Source organism: Erythrolamprus reginae, chromosome 1 (assembly GCF_031021105.1).
Source record: "Erythrolamprus reginae isolate rEryReg1 chromosome 1, rEryReg1.hap1, whole genome shotgun sequence".
In the NCBI taxonomy this organism is placed as follows: Eukaryota; Metazoa; Chordata; class Lepidosauria; order Squamata; family Dipsadidae; genus Erythrolamprus; species Erythrolamprus reginae.
The window spans coordinates 426,089,109-426,103,828 of NC_091950.1; the positions used below are offsets into that span (position 1 = coordinate 426,089,109).

Genomic DNA, 14,720 nt, shown 5'->3' on the forward strand with positions numbered 1-14,720 from the left:
TTTGGAGTTGAGGCCCTTCCAAGCGGATGAGTTGGGGGTCTGGCTGATGGTTCCTGTCTGGGGCTTTGGGGCACGAGAAGGGGCATCGGGGCCTGGTGGGGGTACAGGGGCTTATCCTCCCCACCTCTGAGCCAGGATCTCAGCCACAGGAATTCACCATCCTGTTGAGGAGAACTGACCGCCGGGAGAGCTGGCCTTCGGAAGAGGAGTGGCCGGGGCTCCGTCCCTGGAGAGGGGCTTCTGTCAGGGCTGCCCCCCTGGCCTTTCAGCCCCGGTCCAGCCGCCTTCGCCAGGCGCCCTGGTCTCCTCGCTTCCTTTGCTGGGAAACACAACGTCCACCACTGGAGGGTTTTTTCAGAAGGGGCCGGAGACCTCCAGGGCCCCTGGGCAGCTGCGCCCTTTGCCCCGTCCTGGGCCCTGAGTTGCTGGCCCCCCTGGCAAGGGCTGGCATTTGGGGATGGGGGGCAGGGTTGGCAGAAATGAGGGGCAATCTGCCTCTCTCGGGGAAGGGGGGGCTGGAAAAATCCCCTCCCCCCCCCCAGCAAGCGCTGGCACCGAAGGAAGCAGCCGCGTCTGGCCAGGGGCCGCAGCCGAATCCACACACACACACACACACACCCCCTCCCAGCTGCATCTGGCCAGCTGCAGCCCATTCCCTCCCCCTCCCCCTCCCCCGCTTGGAAAGGCTGAGCTAATCCTCCTGATCAAGACCATAGATTGGGGGGGCGGAGGGGGGGCTCGCTCTTCTGCCGACCGACCGACTGTGACTCTTTCCGACTTGGCTTGGCGGGTGAGTGCGGAGTGGAGCCCCCCCCACTCAGCCCCTTCCTGAACTGCCCCCCCTCCCGTCTCTCCCTCCCCCGCCCACCCAGCCCCTCCTGCTGCTGCCCTGCCTCCCTTGGTCTCTGCCTCCCATCCCTCCAGCCCTGGTCAAGTCCGGCCGCTGGGGCTGAGAGCCAGCTGATGATGCCCAAAGCCTTGGGGGGGGGAGAGCAGGAGAGGCTGCAAGGGCTGGATTCCCCTCCCCCCTTTCCTCCTCTTCCTCCTCTTCCTCCTCCTTCTTGTCTTCTTGGGGGAAGAGAGCGGCCTGGGGACGCAGACCACTGACCGGGCTGTCCTGGGGGGGCAGAGGAGGTGCTGAGGAAGTGCCCCCAGTCGGCCAGCCATGGGGGGGGGTTGTGGAGGGGGCCTCTTGGCAGGAAGAAGCGGAGGAGGCTGCTCCTCTCGGGCCCCGGGAGCCTTCAGCCCCTTCTCTCTGCCCAGCGGGAAGCTCCGGAGTGGGGGGCTCGGCCTTCCTGGGTGGTGGGCCGGGCCACAGCCTGGCATCCCTCTCGCGGAAGGGCCTGACCCCAGTGGCCAAGGGACACACCCTCTTGGCCGCAGCCCGGCCCCTCCTGCCAATGGGGCTCAGAAATGGGGTAGGGTCTCCTGCTTGGGCAAGGGGGGGGCGTTGGACTAGATGACCTCCAAGGGTTGGTCCCTTAATCTCACGAGGACCCAGGGCTGATGCCAGCGGGGCTTCAGGCCACAGCCCGGAGTTGATGGCCAGGCGGCACCTGCTCCAAGGAGTCTCGGGGTGAGGCAGCTGGACACACACTCTCGCACACACACACACACGCGCGTATCCTCCTTGGCCGGCTGTGCCAGGCTCCCTCCTGGTTCCGAGGGGCAGAAGGCAAGGGGGCAGGACAGGCCCCAGCCCAGAGGGAGGCCTCTCCTTTGTTGGCCCCTGGGAGCAACCTTTCTGCCTGCCCTCCTCAGCCGCCCCATTGAGGGAGGGGGGGGCGGTGGGGAAAAGGCAGAGCGCCAGATGGACCCCATGGCTCAGCCAGGCTTGGAGGGCAGAGGAGGGGTCCTTGGTTGAGGGGATTCCCTTCCAGAGGAGCCGTGACAGCGGTCAGCCTGGAGAGCTTCAAGGCAGGATGATACACTTTCAGTGTATCATAGGTGGTGATTTACACAGATGTCCAAGTGCCGGTCGCTATGTTGGTTGAGGCAGGCAGGGTTTCCTCAGGTCCCACTTGTTGGGGGTCAAAGGAAAGGGAGGGGGAAGGGGGGAACATAGGGGAAGGTTTGGTAGGGAAGGTTTGCCTATTTGCAATAGAGTTGATATTCCTGGAGGCGTCTGTAATATGGCAAATGATTTAGCTTTACTAGATAAATGGTCAAAGCAATGGAAACTGCAGTTTAGTGTTTCCAAATGTAAAATAATGCACTTGGGGGAAAGGAATCCTCAATCTGAGTATTGCATTGGCAGTCCTGTGTTAGCAAAAACTTCAGAAGAGAAGGATTTAGGGGTAGTGATTTCTGACAGTCTCAAAATGGGTGAACAGTGCGGTCAGGCGGTAGGGAAAGCAAGTAGGATGCTTGGCTGCATAGCTAGAGGTATAACAAGCAGGAAGAGGGAGATTGTGATCCCGCTGTATAGAATGCTGGTGAGACCCCATTTGGATTAATACTGTGTCCAGTTTTGGAGACCTCACCTACAAAAAGAGATGGGTCAAATTGAACGGGTCCAAAGACGGGCTACAAGAATGGTGGAAGGTCTTAAGCATAAAACGTATCAGGAAAGACTTCATGGACTCAATCTGTAGAGTCTGGAGGACAGAAGGAAAAGGGGGGACATGATGGAAACATTTAAATACGTGAAAGGGTTAAATAAGGTTCAGGAGGGTTTAAGTGTTTTCAATAGGAAAGTGAACACAAGAACAAGGGGACACAATCTGAAGTTAGTTGGGGGAAGGATGAGAAGTAATGTGAAAAAATATTTGACTGAAAGGAGTAGATGCTTGGAACAAACTTCCAGCAGACGTGACTGGTAAATCCACAGTAACCGAATTTAAACATGCCTGGGATGAATATATATCCATCCTAAGATAAAACACAGAAAATAGTATAAGGGCAGACTGGATGGACCAGGAGGTCTTTTTCTGCCGTCCATCTTCTGTGTTTCTATGCCTCGCCTTCTCTTTCTGCTCAAGGTCCCCATGGACAATTGGGGGGCCACTGTGGGACACAGAAGGCTGGACTCGAGGGGCTTTGGCCCCATTCAGCACGGCTCTTCTTAGGTTCTAAGCACATCCCCCCCAATCCACCTTCCAGCCCAGGCCCCTCGGGTGGCCCTTGGGGGTCTCTGGCCTGCTCCCCCCTCCCCCCACAAATGCCCCCGGGCACTCCAGCCGGATGGAGAATCGTTGGCGTCTCACCTGAGCCCCTGCCCGAGCTCTTCGGACCCTTGTGGTTTCATCACAGGCAACACACTCGCACACAGAGGGGGCTGCCCGTCTGGCTGCTGTGGCAGTTGCTGGGGCTGCTTTGAAGGCGGCCTTGAGAACTGACCAGAAGCCGACAGGAAGCAGCAGCGGGCCAAGTAAAAATAGCTCTCCTGCGCCCAGCCTTGCGAGGCAGGACGGCCCCAGTTGAATGGAGGGGGGGGGCACAGGCACCGGGAGCCAGGGGGAAGGGCCACCTACGTGAGGAGGGGTCAGCACCCCCCAGTGGTCCCTTGCCCCCCCCGGCCACTGAGAGGGAGGGGCAGCCCCCAGGGAGGCAGCCAAGTGGGGGGATGCCAGCCCCCCCCACTCGCAGGGCCCCCCTGGCATCTCCTGGGGGGTGAGCAAAGGGGGTGGGTCTGCTGGGCCGAGAGGGGAGATTCCGGGGGCTGCTGGGAGAGGGGCGGCCTCAGACTTTGGCCCAGGTCTGTTCAGTGGGCTTCGGTCTGGTCCCCCGTGCCGGCCACGGGGACACCGGTGGGGCTCTGGGCTGGTGCCATCCTGGAGTCACCGGGGGGGGGGGGCTTCATGGCCCTCTGGCAAGCAAGGGTCACTGAGAGCCCTGGGACTCGCTCCACACCAGGAGCAGGAAAGGGCGGGAAACGAGGCAGGAGGCACTGGCTAAATGCGGCCCCACATGGCACCGGGCCAGAACACCCGTGGGACCAGCAGTGGGCTACGAGTCGGAGCGCTGAATTGCACTCACCACTGCGGCTCATAAGTCCTTGCGGGACCCGCGAGATTCTGCTGCTGCACCTGTGGAGGTGGAGAAATGGCGCACGGAGCCACAGGTAAAACCTCACCGGAAAACAGGCGCAATTTGGCCACCTCCACAGGTGCAGCAGCAGAGTCAGGCGGGTCCCACAAGGACTTATGAGCCGCGGTGGTGAGCGCAATTTAGCGCCCTGGCTCATAGGCCGCCACTGCACGGGACCCCCCTCCTGCCCCCTGCGTCCCAGCCCCCAGTCAGGAGCCCTAGAGTCGGCCTTCTCCGGGTCCCACCAACCGGGCAGTGTCACCTGGGGGGGCCCAGGGGGAGAACCTCCTCTGTGGGGGGCCTGCGCCCCCCCCCCCCCGGAGATTTGTGTTGCCCCCACTCGCCTCGCACAAGAGTCTCAAGTCCCATTCATGCCACCAGGCGTGGGACCCTTGGGCCTTAGCCCCCCTGGCCGACACAGTGTGATGTGGTCGGGTGGATGGGAATGGTGGGTTTTTAATAACACTGTTGGGGTTTTAGACTACGTAGTTAAATTAACTGGGTTGGGAAGCGAATGTTGGTTTCTTATATGTTGTAAACTGCGCCGAGTCCTCAGAGAGGGAGGGCTTATAAGTCCAATCAATCAATCAATAAAATTGTGGGGTCCCATCCGTGCCCCCCAGACCTCCCACGCAAGGAGCCTGGGGAAAGGGGGGAGCAGAGCCTGAGGGGGGGCGTTCAGGGTGCTGCAGATAAAGGGGGGTGGGGGCTGAGCCCCCCACCCCACCCCTGGGCCAGCCCTCCTCTGGGGCTGAGTGGGAGGGTCTGGTGGGAGGGGCTTTGGCCAGAAAGGGGGGCTCTTCCCCACTCCCAGGGCTCCAGTCAGGAAGGGGGGTGCTGTCCTGGGGGGAGGGGGGCTCCCACAGAGGAGAAGCCCGGGGGTCTGTTGGGGGAGGGGGTCTCCACAGCAGCCTTAAGTGCTGTAACTGGGGGGGGCAATGTCTCTCCCTCCCTCCCCTTCTCTCTTTCCTTCCTTCCTTCCTTCCTTCCTCCTCCTCTCCCGCTCTCCCCTCCCCCCCTCCGCAGGCCATCGCGGCCGACTGCAAGCGGGTGACGGTGCTGAAGTATTTCCTGGAAGCCCTCTGTGGCCAGGAGGAGCCCCTGCTGGCATTCAAGGGTGGAAAGTACGTGTCCGTGGCCCCCGGCCCAGACGCCACGGGAAAGGGAGCCGACGCCAGCCAGCAGCGGAAACAACGGCCGGAGGATCAGGTAGTGGGCAGGGGGGCAGGGGGGGGGGTTGGCCCGGACACACACACACACACACACACTTTGTAGGGAGGGGGGGCAGTGCCCTTTCCTGCCAGTCCCACCCAAAGGCTCCTCTGGGGAGCTGAGATGAGTTCCAGATGTGCTCGCTCGGCAAAGGGAGTTGGTGTTGGGGGGGGAGGGGGGGCACAGAGAGTTTTAATAATGTGCAGCTCCAGCCCAGCAGGAAGGGAGGGGGCGGGGGGGCTTAGGGTTCAGGCTCAGGATCGAGCGTAGCCCCCTCCATCACACATGCAGGAAGAGGGATGGGGCAGTTGCGGGGGGTCACCCTCCCTTCGCCCCCCCCCCCTGCAGCCCCCCTTCCTCCCCCCCCACATCCTGATGTGATTAAGGAATCTCACCTCTTGCTTTTCTGCCCCAGCTGGTCCCCCCTGCAGCCCCCCCCACGCACCCCCAGTCCTCCACAGGCCACCTGGGATGGGGGGGAGGGGAGGAGGAAGGTTCTCCACCCACCCCCACCCCGGTCAGAGAGACCCGGCCGGTTGGTTTTCTGGTGTTGTTCTCTGTTGCCCTGCCCCCCCTTCATTCTCACACCCCCCCCCCCTTGCACCTCTGCTGGAAGGAGGACGACGTCCAGATGGAGGCCTTGCTGGACGACTCGGAGGAGGCCGAGGGCAGCGGGGGCGAGCTGGACATCCGGGAGCTGCGGGCCAAGAAGCAGGCGCTGTCCAGGAAGGTGGCTGAGCAGCAGCGCCGACAGGACAAGATCCAGGTGGGGGCAGTGCCAGGACCCCCCCACCCCCGGGACCCTCCACACACCCCACTGACCGCTGGGCCTCTTCCCAAGGCTGCACATGGGGACCCCCAGGCAGGCAGGATCTTGGCTGATGGGCCGGAAGCCCCCTCCCCACTGGCTTCCCAGCCCCCAGCCCCCCGTTGCCCCTGCTGCAGCCACCCAGAGGGAGCCCCACTGCCCGCCAAGAACCTCTCCCCCCCCCCCCTGGGGAGGGAAGGAGACCCCTGGCCCTCAGCTGCAGCTGCCCCCTCCCTCCCCCTTGCTAGCTCAGCTCCGGCCCCTCTGCCCCCCCCGCCCCCTCTGGGGGGGTCTTCTCTGGGGCATGTGCGGAGGGCAGGAGCTCCTCTGGGCCTGGGCTGGGGGGGGCGTCCGGCCTGTGGGGAAGAGGGGGCCGTCTTTGGCCACCCCCCAGGGGAAGAGGGCAGACATTCCTCTCCCGGCACAGCAGCAGGGCGGCCCCTCCCCAGGGAGCGGCAGAAGGGCCGGCAGAGCTAAATTTAGCCTCCGTCCTTCTGTCCATCCGGCTGGCCGGCCCCCCTTTTGCACTGGGGAACAATGAGCCCGCGCCCGCCCACCTGCCAGCAGCGGAAAGGCCCCCCTGCCTGCCCGGCCCCTCCGCCACACTGGGGGCAGGCGGGTTCCCCTGGGCAGCGGACACGGAGGTCCCACCCGGGGGGGGGGGGGAGGAGGCCCCTCCTGTCCCAGAGCCCTCTGTGCCCCTGCCCACCCCCCACCCCCCTGCCCGTCCTCTGCCCAGGCCCTGGGCCCCCTCCTGAGGCCGGCTTCCTTGCAACGGGGGAGGAGGGGGCCTTGGCGGGGGCCCAGGGCGGCTGCTCGCATCCTGTCTTCCTCCCTCTGGCCAACCCAGGGGAGCCGGTGGGACGTGACGGCCGGCACAGAGCGGCTGCAGCGCCTGGAGACCGGCAGTCGCGCCAGGCGCCTGGAGAGGGCACAATGGGGGGGGGGCGAGAGGGAGCCCTGAATCCTCCATGCCCCCCCCCTTCCCCCTTGGCCAGGGCAGGGCCCCCCCCAGGGTGGCCCCAGGACCTCCAGCCTGACCGTGGTTTAATGCCCCATCCAATAATGGCGGGAGCAGGGGCCGGCTGAGTGGACCCCCGGGGTCTCCCAGCTCTGCTATCATGGCCACCTGGGTTGTAATGTTAATAAGGCATTTAATTAAACTTAAGATTTAATAATGGTTTAATAGGCCATTTAATTAAACCTCTGTTTTAAGAATGGTTTAAGAAGGCCAGAATGTAAGTGGGGGCACCCGGGGTCTTTCTTTGCACCCCTGCCCCACAGGACCACATGGAGATGCATGGGGGGGGATTCCCCCAGGCCTTTCCGCCCCCCACCCCCACCCCATTGGTAGTTTGGGGCCCTGAACAGAGAGAGGAAGCCGGTCAGTTAATGAAGCAGCTGGCCGTCTGACCCGCCCTGCATGCCCTCATGGGGGGGGGCATTGGGGGAGCGCGAATCCTGACCTCCCAGCCCAACTCAGAGGGAGGGTCTTCGGGGGGGGGGAGGAGGTCCCTCAAAACACAGTCATAGAATCCTAAGGCTGGGGGGGACCTCAGAGGTCTTCTAGCCCAACCCAAGAGATCTTGTGAGGAGACAGGGTGGCACAGTGGTTGGAGCGCAGCCCTGCAGGCTCCTCCAGCTGTCGTCCAGCAGTTCAAATCTCCCTCCCGGCTCCAGGCCGACTCAGCCTTCCGCCCGTCCTTCCCGGGTGGGTCAAAGTGGGGGGGGGGGGACCGAGAGGGTTGGGGGCTACAATGCTATGCCTATAATGCTCTATTGGGGGCGTCCTGATCTTTCCTGGAGAGCCTTGCGTGGTTTTTGGGTGGGGGGGGCAGTGGGGATACGGGTGACGCCTCTGCTGACACCCCCCCGCCCCCCCCACCCCGGACAGGCGGTGCTGAAGGACCAGGCGCAGGTGAGGCAGATGGAACTGGAGATCCGACCCGTCTTCCTGGTGCCGGACACCAACGGCTTCGTCGACCACCTGAGCAGCCTGGCCAAACTGCTGGAGTGCAGGCACTTCATCCTGGTGGTGCCCCTGATTGGTGAGTTGTTTGGGGGGGGGACCCCCAGGAGACCCCTCTGCCCCACAGTCCTCCAGGCGAGAAGGAATGGGTTTTTTTCTTTCAAAGGGTCTGGGGGCGCCTTCATCCAATTTTCACCCCCCTCCCCCGGCAGAGCTGCCCTCGACTCTGGCAGCCCCCTCCCTCCCCCTGTGCCTGACCCCCCCCCCCCACGAAAGAAAGCGGGTGCAGAGTGAGCCTGTGGAACTGGCTGCCAAGGGAGCCTGTGGCCTCCCTCCTCATTCGTCTTCCCTGCCCCCCCCCCAGCATCCCGGAGGTCCAGGGCCAGTGCAGGGACAGGCGGGCGAGGGGGGCAGTGCTGGGAGTCCGGCAGAGGCGGCCTGAGCCAGGCGCCCCCCCCCCCCCCCCCCCCCCGAGTTCATCCGCCTGCAGTCTCCCCCTCCTCCTCTCTCCTTATAAAGCTGCAGCTCAGCAGAAGCAGCTCCTGCCAGGGGTCAACACTCAGCGGGCAGCAGCAGATAAGGGCTGCTGGGTGGTCTGCTGCCCGGGGGGGGGGGACGGGGGACAACACTGGCCACCCTCCTCTTCTGCAGAAGGAACTGGGCTCGCAGGGGAGGGGGGGAGAGGCCTGGCCTGGGAAGTGGACCCTTCCTCCTCCTCCAGGCTGGTGGGGGCTCGCTCCTCCTTTTGTGGTCCTCTGGCTGGAGGGGGGGGGCACTTCTGAGCCAGCCTTCTTCCCACACCCCCCGGGGAGTCCTGCTCGGAGCCCGGGCCCATTGGGGCAGCCGAGGGTTAAAGCCTCCACTGGGGCCGGATTCCCTGGCTCCTTCCCCACTCCCCCCACTCCCTGCCCCCCCCCCGCGTCCCCTGAACCCGGCCCGGCTGCCGCTGCTGGCGCAGGAGGAGAAGTGGGGCAGGGGCGCAAACAAGCCGCTCCTTTGAAGGCTGTTTGGCTTGGACGCAGAGACGCGGGACGGAGTTCGGAAGGAGGAGCCGCTCCCTCCTTCGGCTGGTCATCCGCAGGCCGTTTGATCTGCCCCCCTGCACCTCCCCCTCTCCTCGGCCTGGTGGGGCTGGGCAGGCGGGGCACCTCCCGGGAGGGGGAAACATCACACACACACTGCGAGGGACACATCGTTCCTGCTGGACCTCAGCCCTGGGCCCGGCTGGCTGCCCAGGAGGACCGGCGGATGAGCCCTCCCAAAGGGGGGGAGCACACGGCCGGCCTGCCCTCCGTCCCATGCTCCCAGGGCCCCCAAATGCCCCCACCCACCCACTCAGGCCGGCCGGCCCCGGTGCGAATCCTCATGCTCTCTCGCGCTCTCTCCCCTCCTGCCAGTCATCAATGAGCTGGACGGGCTGGCCAAGGGCCCCGAGTCGGAGCACCGGGCGGGGGGCTACAGCCGCCTGCTGCAGGATCGGGCCCGCAAGGCCGTGGACTTCCTGGAGAGCTGCTTCGAGAGGCGCGACAGCTACATCCGGGCCCTGACCAGCCGGGGAAACGAGCTCGAGTCCATCTCCTTCCGCAGCGAGGACATTTCCCGCCAGCAGGTACGACCGGAGCAGGTGGAAAGACCGGGGGGGGGGAGCTGGGTAACACACACACACATACACCAATTAATAATAATAATAATAATAATAATAATAAATAATTTATTAGATTTGTAATCCACCCCTCTCCGAAGACTCTGCCCCTCTTGAGTTTGAATTCCCCAGTGGGAGGGGGGTCCAGAGAACAGGAAGGCCACCGAGGGTCCCACGTGGGCTCTGGGATGACCTCGTCCCACATGGGCTGAAGAGCCCCCGAGAGTCCAGCATATGGGCAGTGCATTGCAGCCCCCCCTCCCCTGAGCTGAATCCGGAGTGTGCCCACTGGCCTCTGTTTGTGGCTGGGGGGATGGGGGGCATGTGACCTCCCCCCTTCTGATGAGCAAAGCCAGATTCCCGTACAAACTGTGGGGCCAGCGGAAGAAGGGGGACAGGGACGGGGGTCCAGTGGGGCAGCCTTGCAAGCAGAGACACCACTCCTGAGGGGACTCCAGGTGGGCTCAGCCTTCCCTCCGTCCTTCCCGGGGGGGGGGTGTCAAAGGAGGAGCCGGGTTGGGGGGGGCAGGAGGCTGACCCTGGGAGCCGCTCAGAGCGAACTCAGGTGTGGTCACAAGTCAAGGACCCCTGTGAAGGTAAATGTGTTGGATGGAAGGCGGGGGGAGAGCCCTGTTGGATCGGGGGGGGGGGGGCTTTTATTGGGATGGCCAGTGGGCAGAAACAAGGACAGTGAATTGCCAGGAGGGGCGGAAGGTTCTGTGGGAGGAGGCCGAGGCCCAAATGGAGAAGGGGGGCGGGGGGGCCTTTCTGGAGTCCACCAGGAGGGGGTTGGAGGGGCTCCTGAATGGGGGGGGGGGGTCTTCCTGGGAATCCCCCTTCCCGGAGGGCCCCTGGACAGCCCATGCAAAGGACCAAACACGCCGGGCACAGGTGGATAAAAGGGAGGGAGGGGGCTTCCTCTCATTCCAAGGGGCCCAGAGCAGAGTCCTCCCCCCTCCTGCCTCCTGCTGCCCCACTCAGGCTCTGGGCCCCTCCTGCCTTCTTGGGAGGGGGGGTGTCAGGGCCGGGCAGCCTCCCTCAGCCTCCCCCCTCTCCCCCTCCCCCAGGGAAACAACGATGACCTGGTCCTCTCCTGCTGCCTCCACTACTGCAAGGACAGGGCCAAGGACTTCATGCCTGCCAAGAAAGGTGAGCGGACGACCCCCCCCAGGAGCCCCCACGGGGTCCCACAGGCGGGGAGCCTCTTTGGAGGGAGGGCCAGACCTCCGTCTCGTTTCCGCCCCCCCCCCTGCCCTCCTTGGCCCAGCCCTTTCCTGGGAGACCGAGGGGGGGGCTTCTGCCTCCTCCTGGCTGCTCTGGAGCCATTTCCAGGGGGGGGAGGCTGGAAGCGGGGGCCACAGCCGCTCAGCCCCCCCCCCCCCTCCGGCCTGTTGGGCCAAATCCTGAGCAGCTTAACTTGTCACCTTGACAGGGGGGGGGGTGATCAGGGGATTAGGGCGGAGGGGGCCTGACACTCTTGACAGCCTCTGGTTTCTAACAGCCGCCTGCTGCCCCCCCACACACACCCACACCCGGGGGAGGGTCTCTGGGACGGGGGGAAGGTCAGGACTGAGCGGCCACTGACAGCCCCCCCCAACCTCTTCCAGACGACCCGATCCGGCTGCTGCGGGAGGTGGTGCTGTTGACCGATGACCGGAACCTGCGGGTGAAGGCGCTGACCCGGAATGTGCCTGTGCGCGACATCCCCACCTTCCTGCGGTGGGCCCAGGAGGGCTGAGCGGGGGCCACGCCCAGAAGGAGGAGCCGTGCGTCCCGTTGCCCAGAAGGAGGGCAGCCCCACGTGCCCACGTGCCGGGGCGGTTGTGCTGCCGCCCCCCCCCTTCCCGGAGAACTGCCCCCCACAATAAAGGCCACCTCTTCAACCCCACCCAGCATGGCCAGAGTGCTGTGGGCGAGCAGGAGGAGGAGGGGGCGGGGGGGCCAGGAGGAGGAGGGAGAGAGGCCGGGGGGAGGGGCAGCCCCCCCATTTCCATCAGCAGCCCCCTCCCAAGCGTCTGTCTCAGGTTTTCAGCCCCTCCCTCATGCGTGCCACCCTCCGGTCCCCCTCCCCTGAGTGCCATGGACTGGACCCCCTGCCCAGCCCCCTCCCCAGGCCCAGCCAGCGCTCACCCTATGGGTGGGGAGCCAAGAATGACCCTGAAGGGTTTTTTTCAGGGGGGGGAAGATGGCCTGGAGGAGACCCAGAGAGGCCGGGGGGGGGGCTGCGTGGATCGGGAGAGCTCCTCCCCCCCAGAGCCCTCCCTTCCTTCCCCATGGGAAGACTTTCCTGCCATTGGTGGGGGGGACAGAGGGCCCCCATGGGGCCCAAGTGCTGGGACTGCCGGTGGGGGGAGGGGCTGATTTGCTGGGGGGGGGGATAGGAGCCCACCTGCCTTTGGAGGGGACTGGCCTGCCTTGGGCCAGGTGTGTTGTGTTTCCCTCCCTGGGCTTGGCAAGAGGGGGGGTCTCTCCCTCCCCCACCCCCCAGCAGCTTCTGCCTCCCCCCCCCCCCCGGAGTGGCTGGGTTGGGCAGAGGCTCCGCTTGGGTTCCGTTGTTTTCTGAATAAAGTTTTAGTAGAAAGAAACCCTCACTCTCCTCCGCTGCTTCCTTTGGGGGGCGGGGGGGCGCTCACGAGGAAGGGGGAAGGGGGGAGAACGCTGGGGGGGGCCAAAGGGGCAGTGCCAGCAGAATGCCCCCAGTTGTGCAGAGCTGTGGTCAAGCTGGGCCAAATGAGGAGTCTGATGGCGGGGGCCCTTTGCTGACCGCTTAGAGAGGGCTGGACAGCCCCGTGGAGGGCTACGTGGGTCGAGATTCCTGGTCCCCCACGTGGGGCCCACTCAATTGGGTTTTTAATGGGGGCAAACGGGACCTTGTTTAAATGAAATTAAGGGCCTTTTGGGCTCCCCCCCCCTCGCGTGAGTAGTTCACTTTTTGAATAGTAAGATGACGCTGCTCAAAAAAGTACAGGGGCCACGAGCAGCCCAGTAGAACTCCAAGTCAGCCAAACCTCTGGGCAATCAAACTGACCCCTAGGAAGCAACACTGATTGACCGTCAATTCCACCTGCTGTGGTGCAGATCCGGGACGAGCCCTCGGAGGGTCCCGGGTTTCTTTGAGCAGCCTATCGGTCTCAGGGGGGTGGGGGGCATCAGGGCTGGAGAGACACTTAGGTGGCCTGTGGCAAAAGAAGGTTGGGGACCCCTGGCCCAACGGCTATGGTTAGTGCTAAGCACAGTGGGCCAGCCAGAGTTTCTGCTGCACCCCCCCCCCCGCCTGCAGACCCCCAAGCAATCCTTGCGGGCAACCACCGAAGCCCCTCTGAGGACGGCCGGAGCAGGCCAAAGCCCCAAGTGCCCGCGGCCATCTGTGGCCCCCGTGCGCTGGGTGGTGGGGGCAACCAACGACATGCCCCACGCATCACAGGGGAGCCTCAAACGGGGGGGGGACGGAATAGCGGCTGAGCCGATGGGGGTCTCTTCAACCAGACCGGAGCATCTCAAGGAAGTGGGGGGGGGTTCCTCTGAGCAGCCGAGCGGGAGGGTCCTTGGGCAGCGCTGACCCTTCCCCTTTCTGTCTCAGCTGTGCAAACAGGGCAAGGCACCTGCGCTGCCGCCCCCCACCCTTCAGGACTTTCTGGCATTGAGAAGCGGCCAGTCGCCCCAACCGCTGGGCCTGCGCTTTGCCTCATAGCCCCCCCCCCCACGCCCCCCCCTCCCGAAGGAATCAGAGGCGCGGGTGGTGGCAGCCGTGTTTTTAGAAAAACCTTTATTCCTTTGTTTCGTCCTGTTTTGCTTTTGGTCTCCGGCACAAAACGACCCCGCGGCCCTTCAGCTTCCCCGAGGCCGCAGGAGGAGGCCCGAAGAAGGCTGCCCCGTCGGGTGCTCCGTTTCCTTTCGGGTCCTCTCTGGGCGGGAGGGGGGGGGCAGCTGGCTCAGATGAAGGGGAGGGGGAGGAAAGGAGGGGCGTGCAAACACAGAGCAGTTTCACATTTTATCCGTGGTTAGTGGGGGTGAAGGGCGGGGAGGGGAGGGGGCGGCAGGGTGGGCTGGCCTAGAGCCCCCCCGCCGCCCCCACAAGGGCAGTAGAGGCCGGCGAGGCGGGGAGCTGGCCCCCAGAAGGAAGGAAGGGCCCAGGGAGGGGGGCAGGGAGCCCAGCCCCACCGAAAGCTCTCCCGGCCTCCACGAAGCCGACAAATAGATGGCATTTTTTGTCTTTGTCAAAGATTATCGGGGTCCTGGGTGCCCCGTCCTGAAAGCAAGTGAGGGGGGGGCTCCACGGGAGGGGAGGGGGCTACATTTGGAGGCCAAAGAAGGTGCTGCCACCTTCAGGCCAGAGCGGAGAGGCTCCCTTTGACCCACAGTCGGGGGGAGACCCCTTTTCACATTGCAATACAAGTTTGAGGAAACCCCCCCAACACCTCCCCCCTCCCCGCAACGGAGCGGCTCCCCACCCCACCCGCACCACCTGGGGGCTCCTCTGCCATTGGACGGGCGTCTCGAGGGGTGGCACTTTGGGTCTCCCCTGCCTTAGCCCCTCGGGCTTTCTGAGTGGGGGGGGGGGCTTGCCCGGCATACGGGAGCTTCTCTCCGGCCCAGGAAGGAGGCAAGAAAGCCACTGGTTGTCCCCCCCCCCTCCCGCGAAGCTTTGCTGCCGAGTCCCCGAGGGGTATTGAGGGTCGCGCCAAGAACCCGGTTTGATACCCTCCCCATCCCTCCCCGAGGCAGAAGGGGGGACTGTCATTCAGACCCACCCCCCACAGGCGCTGCAGGCTTCGAACCGCAGCTAGACAACCTGACAGCCCCTCACCCCCTCCGGCCCATCCGCCCTACTTCCCGGTCCCTACAAGCCGGGACTCTTCTTCAGGGGCGGTGGGGGGAGAGGCGTGAACGCGCCCGGCGGAAAGGTCCCCTCTCCCTTTGGGAGAAGCGCCTCGCTTCCCGCCCGGGGCAGCGAACCCCGAACTCTTCTCGGCGGCCGCTCCGCTGCAGCGGCGGGCACCGTTTGAGGTAGGGACGAGTTGGCTGCCCCTGGCCAGGTGGGGGCCCCGGAAGGCGGGGAA

The 14,720-nt window shown here is 64.6% G+C and overlaps 1 protein-coding gene across 3 annotated transcripts in view; it reads left to right on the top strand.

Moving 5' to 3' along the window:
• SMG6 (SMG6 nonsense mediated mRNA decay factor) overlaps positions 1 to 11,548 on the top strand; it is a 68,853-nt gene extending 57,305 nt beyond the window's left edge. For all 3 annotated transcript variants that reach the window (XM_070735511.1, XM_070735513.1, XM_070735514.1), the window contains 6 exons: positions 5,056 to 5,238; positions 5,858 to 6,007; positions 7,944 to 8,097; positions 9,416 to 9,627; positions 10,728 to 10,809; positions 11,268 to 11,548. In XM_070735511.1, coding sequence (XP_070591612.1) covers positions 5,056 to 5,238; positions 5,858 to 6,007; positions 7,944 to 8,097; positions 9,416 to 9,627; positions 10,728 to 10,809; positions 11,268 to 11,398 — 912 coding nt within the window. In that variant the 3' untranslated portion in view covers positions 11,399 to 11,548. The remainder of the gene's footprint in view (positions 1 to 5,055; positions 5,239 to 5,857; positions 6,008 to 7,943; positions 8,098 to 9,415; positions 9,628 to 10,727; positions 10,810 to 11,267) is intronic.
• The last annotated feature ends 3,172 nt before the right edge of the window (positions 11,549 to 14,720 follow it).